The 16,415-nt window shown below is 36.0% G+C and overlaps 1 protein-coding gene across 6 annotated transcripts in view; it reads right to left on the bottom strand.

Moving 5' to 3' along the window:
* Positions 1 to 16,415, bottom strand: part of NLGN4X (neuroligin 4, X-linked) — a 123,576-nt gene that overhangs the window by 63,046 nt on the left and 44,115 nt on the right. For 5 of the 6 annotated variants that reach the window (XM_010004637.1, XM_010004642.1, XM_010004638.1 and 2 more), the window contains one exon: positions 14,337 to 14,489. The exons of the other annotated variant lie outside the window; for it this stretch is intronic. In XM_010004637.1, the coding sequence (XP_010002939.1) occupies positions 14,337 to 14,489 (153 nt within the window). The remainder of the gene's footprint in view (positions 1 to 14,336; positions 14,490 to 16,415) is intronic. 6 annotated transcript variants of the gene reach the window in all.

Consider the following 16,415-nt stretch of genomic DNA (forward strand, 5'->3'; position numbering starts at 1 on the left):
CAAGTGCTCCCAGATCCCCATCCTTTGTCCTAATCTATCATGAAAAGGGAAAATGGAGCAGGAAAAATAGTGTCTGAAGACTGTTACAGGACTTTCAAAGTTATCAAGCACTTCATATGGTCCAAAACTTTCAGACAAAATCATGACCAAGCTACAACTTTGATTAAAGCTGCATGTACCAACAACAACAAAGAATAACAGAGTAATTACTGTATTTTGAAATAATCAAGAAACAGGAGTTACAGAAGATCTCAGACTTACACTTCAGGGTAGAGGAACCAGATCTTTTTTCCCTGAGTTAAACAGTAAATAGTGTTAAAAATATTACTTGAGTACTCATATTTTTGGTTGATTCCGAGAAAGGAATACTTGTTGGCATTTTTTATTTTTTGCCCTTACAATATAATAAATTGTTATCTTCAGCACAAGTGTCAGAGTCTTTAATATTTAAGTGTTACTTTAATCAGAAAATCTCCTATTCTATAGGACACAGGAAAAAGTCAGTGCCTTAGAGAAATGTCCATGTAAGAAGAAATTTCTTGTAACAGCTGTTATTAGAAATCTTTGACCTTTTTGACTGTAGCCATATTAGGGAACTGTGCAAAACTGAAAAAAAAATAATAAAAAAAATATGGAACTTCCTCTGTTCCAGTTTGTATCCATTGTATCCATTGTCCTATCACAGGGCACTGAAAAATACTGGGCCCTCCTTCCTGACACCGATTCTTCAGATATTTATATATATTAATTAATAAGATCCCCTCTCAGTCTTCTTTCCTCTAGACTAAACAGCTCCAGGTCTCTCAGCTTTTCCTCATATGACAGCCGTTCCAGTCCCTTAATCATCCTTGTAGTTCTCTGTTGGACTCTTTCCAGCATATCCCTGTCCCTCTTGAACTGGTGACCCCAGAACTGGACACAATACTTTAGGTGTGGTCTCACTAGGGCAGAGGAGAGGGTGAGGAGAACCTCCCTTGACCTGCTGGCCACACTGCTCTCAATGCACCTAAGGATATTATTGGCTTTCTCAGCCACAAGGACACATTCCTGCCCCACGGATAACTTGTTGTCCACCAGAACTCCAAGGTCCTTCTCCACACAGCTGCCTTCTAAAAGGTCAGCTTCTACTAAGGTAGTGCTTTTTCTCCCCAGGTGCAGGACTCTACACTTATTCTTGTTGAACCTCATTAGGTTCCTCTTTCCCAAGCTCTCCAGTCTGCCCAAATCTTGCTGAATGGCCGCACAGCCTTCTGGTGAATGAGCCAATCCTTCCAGTTTGGTATCATCAGCAAACTTGTTGAGGATACACTCTGTCCCCTCATCCAGGTCGTTGATGAAGATGTTGCACAGGACTGGATCCAGTACTGATCCCTGGGAGACTCCACTAGCTACAGGTCTCCAGCTGGACTCTGCACCATTGATCACCAGCCTCTGGGCTCTGTTGTTCAAACAGTTCTTAACCCATCTCACTGTCCATTCTTCTGCACCACAATTCATGTGCTTATGCAAGAGAATGTTATGGGAGACAGTGTCAAAAGCCTTGCTAAGGTCAAGTAATTGCTCACAGGCAATCTAACCAAATTTGTTTAACATCTGCAGGTCAGCTTTAACAGTTGTAGGATGTTGTCACTGTCAACTATTTTTGATTGATTACTCTATTTCTAGGAAGTAGCAAGGAAAAATAAAACAGGAAACAGAAAAAAATTATTTAGAATACAAATTTACAGCACACTTCATTGGATGTAGTTCTTTAATCATTAGCATAGCTCAGGCTGATCCTGCAGTTGTCCTTACATTAAAAAATAAAATAAAATAAATCAGAAAAATCCCAACCTTCTTACCAGCATGCTGAGTAGAGTCTAACTTCTGCTATGATACTCTTGGGTATAAGAACTTTCTGCTGACCCAGCCTACTTGAATCATATTGATAACCAACACTATGTGATAGTGAACCGTGAGATGAATCAAAGACCCTGGTCAGAAATTTTTTATGCAGCCTTGCTTTTCTCTATAAACAGTTAGCATGTTTCATTTTCCCAACAGAGATGCTCAGTTGTCCCTTAAGTAAAGTATATTATGTTGTATACGTATTGACTGTACTAATATCTGATCAATATAGCTATTTCCTACTTTTCTGACCCTGTCTTCTATTTACTTCTTCTTATAAACAGAAAATTGCATAGATGATTCATAAGAATTTCCAAAGCAGGAGCTCTTCAATTCAGTGTCCCTTAGTCAGGATATAACAAAGTCATGCACACTGAGGACTGTGTTTAGGGGAAAAAAAAAAAGGTTAAAAGGGTAAAAAGTCACCAGTTTAGAACTTCCGAGGTAGCTGGTCTTTTATGTTTCTAAATGTATTTTTTCTCTGTTGAGATGATTTAGAAGACACTTCCAGGTACAGGAATTTTAATATATTCTTCTTTTAGGTACCATCATTTGACAGATACCAAGATGCAGGCAATTTGTCCTCGATAAGTCAGATGTATAGATAACTGATTACTAGACTGAGATACTTCTTTGTCTGAGTGATTTGCTTCCTGTTATTATCTTTGCAAATGATGGAATCAAGTTATTAAAATGAAAGGAAAACCTTCTCTGCAGTAAGAGAAGGAAAGCAATCTGAAGGTGAAAACTGGATACCTCAAATTGAAAGGTAAATGTACTATTGATTTAAAGAGAAGGAAGATTTCATCATGAATGTGAGAAAAAAATTGTCCCACAGGTTAATGAATATATTGAATGAAGTTTTGAAGCAGAAACAATAACTCAGACTCTGCATTATTTTAGCAGGCACACACAATGGACTTTCTCTTGCCTATAAATTTTCTCTTTCAGAAAACTGTATTTAAAGTAAATCTCTAGAATATTTTCTCATAAATATTGTCCATATACCCATCCTTCATGAAGGTCATAAATAATGGGGGGGAAAGTATTGAGTTTTTATAAACACATCCATTATGAAGATAGATTTTTATTAAATCACTTCATTAAGAGGCCTGGGAGTTAAAATAATAAGCAACACTCATTGAAAAGTAGAAGGTTAGCTAGGTTTGATTCTGTCTTATCAGACACAAGTATGGCTAGCTGGCTTCAGTGGCACTATAAAGTTGCCAGTAAAATTAGCTTACATTTCAGCTAAGTCTTGACTACAATCATAGGAAAAATCAAACAAATGAGAGTCCAGAGGTTTTTCACAAAGGCTTTCATGATCAAGTGATTTAAACTCTACACTTCCGACAAGCAGCAGAAACTTCCATCACCAAGGTAAATGATTCAAATGTCTTTCCCTTTAAAGACTTTAAGCATTTGCAAATGAAGATGAGACTATTTCTGAAAGATAAGTATGGTGAGCCTGGTGTCATAGAAACCAGGCAGATACAGTCATGAGCTCTGAGCAGGCAGTTTGGAAACTGGGAGCTGTATTTTCCCTTCATTATGAGGTGTGAGAGCAAAGACATGGATCTGTTTGTGCCAATCTGACTGGTGATACTCTGACAACTCTGACAACTCTCAGTCTCATGCATACCAAAAGGGAAGCTCTTTTTAATTCACACTTTGATATTTTCTGTACTATTAACAGCTACAAGCTGCAGTAACAGGCAAGGACAGCCATTGCATTGGATGAACAAACTATCAGCAGGATATCTTCTTCCCCAGAGACTTTCTGGTGTAAATTGGTTAATCATGCTCAAAAATTGTGGTTACGCTTATATGTAGAAAAGCAATAATTGTCCTATCATTCTACTACTATGAACAAACAGGTTTGTCCCATTTATCAACCTGTATCCCAACTTAGAAGAAAAGAGAAATCTTTTGTTTCTTTGAGAAGCCATCAAATGAAGCAATGTAATTGCTCCCAAGAGCAAGGGAAAAGTAGAGATGAAATTAGGACCTTATGAGTCATAGCTTGTTTTCGCTTCTATTTTGGGAGCACAACATCTGTAAGTTACCCTTTATTCAAGGATATTCAGAATTAATTCCTTGTATCTTTATCAAGGACTATTTCAAGTCCTTGATGAAAACCAACTGGGAGTCTAGGGAAGGATGTGTGTTTCATTCCACCTATTTCCCACAGTAAAACAAAAACAAGAGGTAGAGCTTGTGGGGGTTTTTTGGTTCGTTGGTTTTGGGGTTTTTCCCCTGTGTGCAAGAAACAGGAATTCTGATATTTCTTTGATAAAAGGAAAATGACACAAAAGGTAAGCTTCACAGTCACCTAAAAGTTTACAGTAACTAAGTCCTCTGTTCCAAAGCTATAAAGCTTTGTGAAATTTCTCCCTAAAATGATTCTCAACAAAACAGATTTTTCAGTGGTTATGTCCTACCAGGGCAAACACAATCCCACTGAAAGTATATGAACATGAAATTTTTGCCATGATGAATTAGTTTCAAACTGGTACTGGCTGTGGGTTAGATAATCTTCTGCATAAATCAATGTATTATTTTATAATTTTCTACTGATTTTGAAACACATTTTTATAGAAATCCAATTAGTTATGCATGAGATTATAATAGAAACATGAGGGAGTTAGATAGCTACTTGCTATTAAAGGTAAACATATTTCCACAGAGTAATAATCTGTACAATGAGACATTATTTGTTACACACGAAAGACATTGGTGCATTGGTGAGGCCACATCTGGAGTATTGTGTCCAGTTCTGGGCCCCTCAGTTCAAAAAGGACAGGGAACTGCTAGAGAGAGTCCAGCGCAGAGCTACAAAGATGATGAAGGGAGTGGAACATCTCCCTGATGAGGAAAGGCTGAGGGAGCTGGGTCTCTTTAGCTTGGAGAAAAGGAGACTGAGGGGTGACCTCATCAATGTTTACAAATATGTAAGGGGTGAGTGTCAGGGGGACGGAGTTAGGCTTTTCTCAGTGATGTCCAGTGATAGGACAAGGGGCAATGGGTGTAAATTGGAGCGTAGGAGGTTCAAGGTGAATATCCGAAAAAAATTTTTTACTGTAAGAGTGACAGAGCACTGGAACAGACTGCCCAGGGAGGTTGTGGAGTCTCCCTCACTGGAGACATTCAAAACCCACCTGGATGAGTTCCTGTGTGATGTACTCTAGGTGACCCTGCTCTGGCAGGGGGGTTGGACTAGATGATCTCTTGAGGTCCCTTCCAGCCCCTAAGATTCTATGATACTATGATTCTATGAAATGAAATACGAAAAAGCATACTTATGATATAGTTTCAAAAATAGAGCCACATACCTGAGTACATTTTAAACATTGGCTTAACATTTCTGTGAGAAACAAAACACAAACCTATGAAGCCTATTTAGAGAGGTTGTTTTTTACTTACATCTAAGATCTGATTTTTACAAATTAACACTGTATCAATGAAGAAACCTATGCTCTTTCTGGCTTTATTTTCTTCTCTTAAGTTCTGCTAAAGACTATAAGCATTTATTTTACCCTTTTCCAGAGGGAGTACTCAGTTTGGGGCAAAATATATACTACATTCCACAGATGGTGTGGGAAATAGGGGAGAAGAAAAAATCTGAAACTATTTTTTTGGCTGTTATAAGCCTTCCCACTCCTTGAACATCAGTTTTGCTTTGTCTTGCATTGTGATACATTGTCATAATAGACGTAAGCTCTAAATGAACCAGTGCTATCAGAGGAGACATGGCACTAACTAATGCCAAAGCCAACACATTATTATGATTCCCTAAATAGAAGTAATAATTTTAAATTAGAAAGCAGAAGTGAAAAGTTGAAAATTGATGGCCCATCTCAGCTGCTAACCTTTACCTGCAGACACCTATTGAAGAACTTATTATCATTCACCAGGAAAAGCTTTATTCGTTCAGTATTCTCAGACACCTTATACAAGCTTCTGTAGCTATTGAAGCAAAAAATTCATTGTCTATTCTGAATGGAAGCCCCAAAACCACAGAGCATAATTTTAACCTTCTGTACTGTATATTCATACAGCGGCTAGTAAAACAGAGCTAAGGGTATTGTAAAGCAGTGAAGATATTTTGATCCTTCAGTTCATATCAGTCAGTGATTGCAAGAAATGGCATGGAAATCTGAAATAATTCAGAAAAAAAACCACAACAAAAACCAAAACAAACACATTTGTTTTGTGCCATCCTTTTAAGAGTATGTCTCATTGGCTGGTGCAATCATGCAATTTAAACTCTATGAACCATTACACAATGTTCCCCTCCCATGAGCAGCATGCTGACATTACCAGCTAACTCTTACGTACTTTTGCCATTCTGCTTTTATTATCAGGCTAATTTCCAAGGGATTGTGAGGCTGAGCTACCCTTTACAATTTTTTCCCTTCTAATATATGTATAAAATATTGCAACCTCTTGCAGTTATGAAGGATTTCATACAAAGGGAAAGATTTAATGTGTATTAAATCCAGAATCTTTATACTACTATTAAATGCATGCATTTACATTTTTTGAGGAAACTGTAAAAAACTTTGTTTAAAACCACAGACTATCAGGTTGTTGGCTTCTTTTGAAATAAAGTAATTGAATACATTGAAACCCATTTTAGTTGACCAGTGAATTTCTTATTGACTTCAATGTACGTAGAACTTAATCCACAGTTCTTTCTTACAGCAAGCTACATTATAAGCAATGTAGGTATCATTATATCATTGTTGCATTTCATCCTGGTGCTCCAAACTAGAGTTGTTAGAGTGTGAGAGTCTAAAAAATATCGTGAAAATATTTTACATCCATATTAGGACAATGTTTTAAATGACAGGTCGAATCTTCCTTTTCTCCTATGCTTGTTACATAGAAGCATTCCAAAGCTTTCACCTTCATTTGACTTACATGAAGTGTAAAGTTACAGATTTCAATGTATAAAATTCTTATGATTCAAGCTGACAAGAGAACTTACATATATTGTATAAATTTTTTAAAACAGAAAGAAGCAATGGATATTATGAGCAATACCAAGTAGAGTCCTTATGATTTATCCCAACACAGGATCTATCTCATAGTTATGAACAGCATTATAAAGAAGTCCAATGTTCTGACTCAACAAGTTTTCTTGCACAGTTTCAAGTGTTTTTCAGATTTTCCACCATTTTTTCATTTCTCTTGTGGACATTATAATGCCTTAATTTCTAAAAAATCATATAATGTATGATTTTGTAAGAGTTTTTATCACTGTTCACAATGCATAGGCAAATGAAAATACCAAACAAACCTATGCAGGGACTGATTTCAGTAAGAGCCTTAATAAGGAATTTGACAGCTGCTGGCAATGGGTTGTTGTGCAAGCTGCTAAGAGCAACTTGTCACTTTCAAAGGCAAGCTAAGCTCTAAATGCCTGACAGTATGCACTGTAGTATATGCTCTGTTGTAGCTTCTAAGCTCTTTTAGATTTCCCAAAACTTTAATAAAATTAACTCCTGCAAAAAGGAATTTCAGTTGCACAGATAAGAAAAAGAACAACAGTGTGGTCAGTAAGTCCCTGCCACAAATTATCCTGCACAACTGCCTGCTGGTCATCACAGGCTTAGATAAGCTTGAAAGAAAATCAACTGGATAATTTATTATGTCATTAAGTGCTGCAAGATTAGATTTTTGACAGAAACTACAGAGCAGACCAGCATATCCTTGAAAGCTTGAGCAATCAGTAGCTTTCATTTTCTCCCCTGAGAATTTCTACTGAAATTTTGTAGCTATGAGAACATCTGTAATTCCAGATTTAAACAGATTTGCCAATAAGAAAGATGAAATGAAAGGTTTTTTTAGCAAACTTTTGTGTTTTCTTTTTTCCTGAATCAGCACATATTGTATTAGTTGCTAAAGGAAATTTGAACTTAATTTGAAATTTAAAATAATTTTCTTTTTTTACCAAGTATAATTTTATAGTTATTTCAACAGCTTTTTACACTATGTTTATCACCAGCTAAGGCAATAAAAGAAAAGCAATATTTTCAGGTTTATACCAGGTTATCACTGAGTTAATTTCAGAAGTTTGTACTAGTAACATAAAATCCATGAGCTAAAAAAATTAACAATGGGTGCCAAGCTATACTCCAGGCTCTTAACTTACTACTAAATATACCTATTAATTCAGTAATTAATAGATACGTGTAAGGATGGACTTAGACCCTAACTGATAATTTCTTGCAAACTTTCAGCCATCCTACATAACATTTCTAAATGGTCTAAATATTTGCAAGTTTCAAAATCAGTCATAGAGTTATAGATTTGAATGAGTTATATTTACTATACAAGCATGTTTAATACTTTCATTTTGGTTTATTTTCATGAGCAACCTCAGACGATATTTTATTTTAAAAAAAAGCTTTTTAGTTTGTAAGACTAAAGCACTTTTTTCTCTTTTTAAAAATTGCAACTAACACTTGCTATATCAATATATGCAGCATTTTGTGCATTTCATTCCTCCTTTGGAATTAACTAAAGTATGAGACCTGACTGCTTTTTCAAAGCATCAGCACTAGATTTCCTTCACATATTTATTTTAAATATGTTATGTTCTCCCTGTTGTCTGTCTGAAGTTCAGGTACTCTGTATTTGAACATCAATACAAAAGTTGTCTCATAATTTCTGAAGATGTTTATCAGATCAGGACACACTTCTTGCACTGCCCAAATACCGATGTGAGTATATAATTTCAAAACCCTCTACTTCTTTCACACTCAGTAGGGACAAACTCATTAAATATATATATATATGATTAGTTAACACAAATGTGTTTTTTTTAAAAAAAGTAAGCAAGCTCAGAGTGATGAACAAGCATCAGCTCACTCAGTGGATTACCGAAACTCAGTGAACTAACTATAAATCATATTTTTTTTTAATTTCTTGTACTTTTTCTTGCAGCTTTTTCCCCTATTTGACTACGTAGGCTATAATAAAAATTATTTTCTTAGAGCATCCTTCACTAGGTTAGTCAGCTGGGTCAATCCATCAAGCCTGAAGGCAGCAGATTTGTTGCATTTAGGTAAGAGGAACTCTTATCAAAAGGTTCTTGCTAAATTCCCGTTTTGCCCATCATATCTCAAGAATGTCCATACTTGCCACATAATTATATAAGAGGTTATCTAACCTTGTTGGGAGTTCAGATGCTATAAAAGTAGGCCATATGACAGCAGAACCAGTTATTAAGTGTATTTGTGATTGTCAGACACAATCACAGTGGTACCATGTACTCACTCTGTGGAAGGGATACATCTAATGGTAAGTTAGAAACACTATAAATGCACATACAGCTTCTGATGACACTGTAACTTATGTACTTGTTCTTTCTGATGCTTGAAAACGATGTAGGGACACCCAAGTTCAAAAATAACAGGACATGGATGGAGTTTATCAGCTGCATTTGCATAAATACAATTTCTGTGACTTAGTAGATGTAAAATAAGATAAAAATATAAGATTTACAAAAAAGAATTAACAAAGAGCATAATACTGATGTCTACAAAAGTATGTTGACAGCAATGTAATTAAGATTTATATGTCATTGCTGGGAATTTAAGAGCTCCACTGAAGCAGAAAATGAGCTACAACTGACATCATTAGCTGACACAAGTATTGGCAAACTACGAGGACAGGTCAGAGACCAAACTGTCCAGGAAATCTTCTGCATGAAGCTCAGAGGTGCAGGTGAGACAATGTAGTGAAGTTTGCATTTGCTTCAGCAATGCAAACAGTCACTAAAAGCTACACTGAGCTTAAATAAACCTCCTTTCTTGTGTAAGCATGAAACTGTGATTTCCTTAGCACACTCCAGCTCCTGGGTCATTCCCATGTGTAGGGTGGGAAGGGAGGGGAGAAGAGAGGAGAGGACAGTTGGAAGGGACTTACAATAGTCAGTCAAATCCTAAGCAGATCACTTACAACATACATTGTTTCAGTGCACTGATGTTTTAACTTGCAAACCAGGCACTCAGTGAAATAAAAAAACCCCTAAGATTCTCTGTAATTTGCAGAAGCACTGAGCCTTCTTTTAAGCTGAACTCTGATTTATATTACACTGTCTAATATGATCATTAGATCACAGAGAGTTATAATTGCATGTGGATATAATATCTAACAAAAGTAAGTCCAGCCTTTTAAGACAAAGTACTTTAAATGGATGGTTATTGAAAAAAAGGAAGATAGATAAGAGGTAGACTATACTTATCTCCTGATTTGGAATTCTAAGCGGAAGCAAATGTAAAACTGCAAGTGGTCTTGGAAATGCTAAGTCAATTTTTCAGTTTTGAACTCTGAGTGCATCACATTTACTGCAGTAGATGTTTCATTTAGCTCTGGCTTCCAAAATAACTGATTCATATTTCTAGAATTCATCTCTGGTTTTGCCTTTAAGAGCCCACACAAGAACACAAAGTTCATATTTAAATATTATAACTTTTTAGAGGATTGCTTAAGATTTTTTTTTTCTTCAAATTATATAACACCATGACTGAATTCAACTGTATTAATAACATTGTGCTGAGACTTTAGGGCCTACAGGCAACAAGAATTCTGTCAATAAAGGATAGAGAAACCTTGTGTTTACAGTACCTGCTATAACCTGATTTTAAAATTCAGAGGGTACAGTATTGTGTAGTAAAACCAGGTCTTTTTGAATCATAAAACTTTTACTAAGTTCTAGGACGGTCACAGGTTCCATTAAGTATAATTAAATTTATATTATATCAGAAGGCAGTAAAAGAAACCCATACAGTTTATATTCTATTATCTTTACAAATACTCCATGGCTGTATAGATATTTATTGAAGCCAAAGGAAAGGAAGGTAAAGTAAGTGGTCCCAAAGAATTTTCATTTTCCCTCACCTATGAATATGGGTTTCCCAAATCCAGGCTTGCTTAAACATATGTCATTGTTTCCTTCCCAGAATCCTAAACTGGGTTTTGTTCCCATCATTTAAACCTCAGGAAGCTGATGCTAGTAGTGGCAGTAGCAGTTGCCCACTGCTGAGAGCAGTGCAAGGTGTGCAAGGTTCCTGCAGGGAGTCTAAAGGAGTTTCTGAGCCTCCAGCATCCTTGGACTGCACAGTGAGGGAGGTACCAGCCAGCAGGAGATAGGTCTCATGAGAGGGGTGAGCAAAAGTGGGATGGTGCCAGCTGACCCTGTGACCAGTTCAGACTGTGGGAAGTTATGGTATTGTGCACTGCCTCAGCCTGAGCTACAGCCCTGCCTTAGAGCTGTGCAAGGAGAAGTAAGCCTGAAACCAACCTTGAGCTGACTGACAGAAGTAATTCACAAGTTAAAGGAGGCTGGACCCTTGTCTCTGCTCAGGGCAATAGAAGAACATTCAAGTGCTCCTCCATAACAGACATGATGTTCTGGGGTTGGAGAATAAACACACAGGATCCAGGAAAAGCCAGCCATGAAAATTTGATCCAACCACCTCCCCACACTAGAACCACTGGTATCGGAGAAGCACATAAGGCACTAGGAATTGGAGATTCCCTACTGAGACTCAAAACACCATTGCCATTCAGACTGTTTCTCTAGATAACTTTGCTGCCTACCAAGAGCTTGCATTTATGACACCTCCTAGAGGCTGCCAAGCCTGAAAAACCCTATAGAGAATCATCTGTGCCTACAGTCCCATGTAGAGTCTACTGATGTTTAAATAAGGCAACTTAAGACTATATGCCTCTCAGAGCAATATTAAAAGGATCAGAAGCCCAGGGGGTTTTCTCCTCTATCTTCCCAGTCACAGGAAGTGGTTCAGGAAGGGGTAGGTAAATTGAACAGTTGAATGCCTGGCTTTGTAGTTGATGCCATATTCAAGGTCTTGGCTTCTATGACCATGGATCCACCCGTGAGAAACTAGGTCTCTTGGGAGATGACAGGAGGGATTTATCAAACCAGGACTCCCTTCTTGCACTGTCATTGGTTGACTACACACAGCCATATTTGAAAAACAGAGATGAACAAGATGAGAGCACCCTGACTTGTGCTGGAAGAGTAGCACAACAAGCTGTAAGCAATCCAGAAGACTCTAGGAGTGCATAATTTCTCAATTGTTGTGATAGACAGTCAAATCAGAGGAGAAGGAATACTGGACTTGTTGCTTACCAACACAGATAAAACAATGCCACAAGACTGGTGGCAACCTGGGCTGCAGTGATCATGCCCCAGTGGAATTCACAATCGAGATGGATATGGGCCAAGTGAAGGGCAGGCTCAGGACCCTGATTTTTGGGAGACCAAAATTTCAATGCTTAAGGAATTAGTAGATGGGAGCCCTTGGGAAAATGCTCTTGGGGATAAAGGAGCAAAACAGAGCTGGCAGCTCTTTAAGGTTCATTTTTCTTAGAACGCAAGAGCTCTTGATTCCGATGTGTTAAAAATCAGGCAAAATGGCAGGAGACCAACTTGTCTCAGTGAGGATCCCCTGGTCAAACCAAAGCATAAGAAGGAAATAGAACCAGGAACATGTATCCTGGCAAGAAACAGATGCTGCCCAGGTGTGCAGGGAGGGAATCAAGAAAATTAAGGAACAGTTAGAGCTGAATTTGGCAAGGAATTTGAAAAAAAATTAAGATGGGTTTCTACAAATAAAAAATACATAGAATTTACCTAAGCACCTTCCAGTGTCTAAGCAGAACCTAGTGTGTTCTTAAGGACCAAATTTACATTTCATCAAGGAAGAAAAAACAGAAATATGCTCATAAAACACAATTTGTCTCTTTTTTTTTTTTTTAAAGTGCTAAATGCATATTCTGAATATCCTCTGTTTTTCTAATTCAAATATAGACCTTCTATAATAAAGACTAGATTCCATACTGTCTCAAAAGTTCTATTTGTCACAGTTGAGAAACAGTATTTAGTGGCAAATATAACACTGTATTTTTCTTAATCCATTTAATATTCTCACTTGTTACTTTTCACATTCTTATCTAAATATCTCAGTATATAGCATTCTGTCGTTTGTTTTTTTTCTTCAATATAAATACATAAAACAGGAGTTCATTGATGCAAATGTGTTTTTCCTTTTAGATTGATATGAGGCAGCTGGACAAAGAAACATTTTTAACTATGTATAATAATTCTTATTCTTCAACAATTGAAGTTCTAAGAAATTAAAACCTTTTAAAGATCCAGAAAATAACAATTTATACAGATAAATACCAAGTTTCTTGGCATACACTTTATTTGACAACAATAACAAACCTTTTTTTAGGAGTCTTCAGTTCTTCATGTAGAGTTTTTCTTTTTTTTTTTTTTTCTTTTTTTTTTCCACTTTTTGGATGTGTTTCTGAGTTCCAGGATTGCATGCATAAATATAACAAATGATCTTTTTATATTCCTGGCTTTATGTTTAGATCTGACTCTAACACAGAAAAAATGCACTTTTTTATTTAAAAGAGAGTCAAAATCAGGGACAAGAAAAAATTCTCAGTACTTTTATGAGCTAGAACATTGTTGAAATACATTAACCACATGAATAGATAACTCTGCAAAATAAGTTTCTTGTGTTCCACAATAGTATATGTCAGTAATATAGGTTAGATTTGCTATAAAGAAAAACAAGGTTAAAGGTCTTTATATAGATAAACCCACACAATAATACTACTGTACTTCACCTTGTGTACTTGGAAATATGAGTGTTGTAGCAGTCAGTCTCTGTGTTATTCTATACATACTACATGCTTTTTCATTAAGAAAAAAAATAAAATAAAATATATATTTCTAATATCTGCTATTATGAGCAAATTTTTAGCCTAAGTTTTTACAGAAAAGTAGAACTCCAATGAGTTCTCCAACTCATTTGGAGAAAAGCCTGGTACATCCAAACATGCAGGAGTCAGAATCACAGAGAAGGCACATCTCTGATCTGTGGATTATTTTGTTATTCAACACCATGCTGAGAGAAGAATATTTCTAACATCAAGATGTAGTTCTTATTCTATTTGAAAGACAGAAGTATTAATTTGTCTCATTATTAACTCATAATTATGGAGTTCCTTATATTGAGGAAGATAATTTTATGTCTCTCCTTGAAACCTCTTGACTATTACCTGCAATATAAATTCCATCAGTGTATACAGACTGTTTAGTCCTTATTATCTTTACATCCTCTTTCCTACAAATAATTTGTACACAAAAAAACAAGTACGGATAAATAATAATGTTTTCCCTCTTTCTACCATTACCAACTATTTTGAAGCTGAAGAGTACCCATTCTTGATTAATTTTCTTCTTATTTTTTCATGAAATCAGGAAGATTTTAATGAGGAAAAAAATTCAAGCTCTCAAAACTTGTTAAAACACTAAACCAAGAGCAAATATGATATGAAGATACACTTAAAATACATAAAATATTTATGTGCAACTGTGATGAAGAAAAGTCACTTACCTAAAACCCCCAGCCTGTAATTGAGAGTGACAACAATGACATTTCCATAACTTGCGAGAATGCTGCCATCAATCATATTGCCAGTACCCTCCATGTAAGATCCACCATGGATGTAGACCATAACGGGTTTCTTGCTGTTCTGATCATGAATGTCTGAAAAAATTCAAGTAAGGAAAACATAATAAAGCAATAAAAAATAAAGAAATACTGCATTAGTGGTTTATAACAGTGCTAAAAATATTCAGAAGTATTCCCTATATTGTCAATGTCATCACCAACACTTTAATCCTAGCTTACACAATTCAGGATCATCCTACAAGCCTAATACTTATAGTTTGAATATCTCTCTTGGTTACTTCAAATGCTATTTCCTCTGAGATGTTCCCAGAACACTTGAAATGCTTTCAGTATTATAAGGACTTTAATTTGAATATAAATGCTTAAAAGCCTAAAACAAAAAAATCAAATTATGGAACTGTCATATCTTTTTTTAAATATACTGATTCAAGTCTATGCAATTTCAGAAATATCTGTACATTTGATAATAAAACCACAATAATGATCCATACTTTCCTCACTGCGATATAACTGTTGAAATTACATTCCAAATAGTTTAGTAAGAGATAGTATCACAAAATCAAATTGTTCTGATAGAAGCAAACAGTAAACTGTTCCTTTCAAATTCCCTAGGAGTCAAAAAAAGAGAACATGACATTGATAGTAAAATTTTTGTACTACATAGTGAATTATAAAGATGCACTGATCAATAATTTGGGGTATATTTAGGAATGGATTCATACATCTTTCTCTAATACCCCAAAAGTTAGTCCTGTGACCCTAGGGATGGTTCGGAGTACCTAAATTAGGAACCTATGCTCTCTACAGAAACAGCGGGAACAGAGGACTGAGCTCCTATAAAAAGCAGAGGGCAATTTATCAGGTTGCCATTAGATCTATACAACTTTTACAAACAATTTAGTGTATCTGCAGGTGGGATAAGAGCACTTACTTCAATTACATAGTACAACATACAAGGGAAAGCAGACTATTCAATCAGGATTACAAAAAAACCCCCAAAATATCCAAACAAAATAGCAAAAAAAAAGAGCAAAACCCCCCCAAACAACAACAACAAAAAACCCAACCAAACAAATAAAAAACCCCACCAAAACCACACAAAAACCCAACAAAAAACAAAACAAAACAAAACAAAAACCCTGCTGACTGTGTTCTTTCTAGGGTAGGATAAATATAATCAACAGTGTAAAAGGGAAGTGGGGAAAGAAAATCTGAGCTAAATACTCAAAGGTAGAAGACCTGGGTTTTAAAGCCTTCCAAAACTCTTCATTTCCCTCAGGTTTTTTAGGAAATACTCTAAGATACTAAAAACGTGATCAGCAATGAGCCATCACACATAGAATTTTTGTATATATGGAACTACTTTGGGTATATTTAATCATAAATTATGACTGGTCATATTCCTATAGCCCACTTTTACTTCTCTCTTTGTATGCACTACCCTAAGTACTTCACAATGTCAACTGAAAGCAAACAACACATATTTTCATGTCCCTATGTACATGTGTCTAGTTATCATAGCTAAAAATCTTCTCATAGAATCTGCCTTCTTTACAAAAAAGGTACATAGTTTAAATGTTGCATCTTCTGTTGTACTTGAGCAGCAGAACAAAAGGTTTTGTGACAAGATCTTCTTAATTGTTGTGACTGTAAGAGTAATGCAGCCACTAAACAGATCAAACAAAGCAATCAGGTACATTCTATTGGATGCATTTGTATATTTTTTTTTATTGTTGGTATTTTCAACAAAGCACAGGGAAGTGTTTCTTCTGTTAATGCTCAGCTAAGCCCTCAAAAAATGAAAACAATTACTTAACACAATTTTTTTGTGTTACCGAATTACCTTTCCCTTCTCTCTTCAAAGACCCATGGCATGATTTGTTGTTTTTAATCTTTCCTTATTACATAGTTCTACCTCAGGATTGAGTCTTTCACTGCTGAAGTCAGTGGGAGGTTTCCTCTTCCCCTTCAATGGGAACATGATTAGCTTCAACATAGAGG

This window comes from Chaetura pelagica, unplaced genomic scaffold, assembly GCF_000747805.2.
Source record: "Chaetura pelagica isolate M959 unplaced genomic scaffold, ChaPel_1.0 scaffold178, whole genome shotgun sequence".
Taxonomy (NCBI): Eukaryota; Metazoa; Chordata; class Aves; order Apodiformes; family Apodidae; genus Chaetura; species Chaetura pelagica.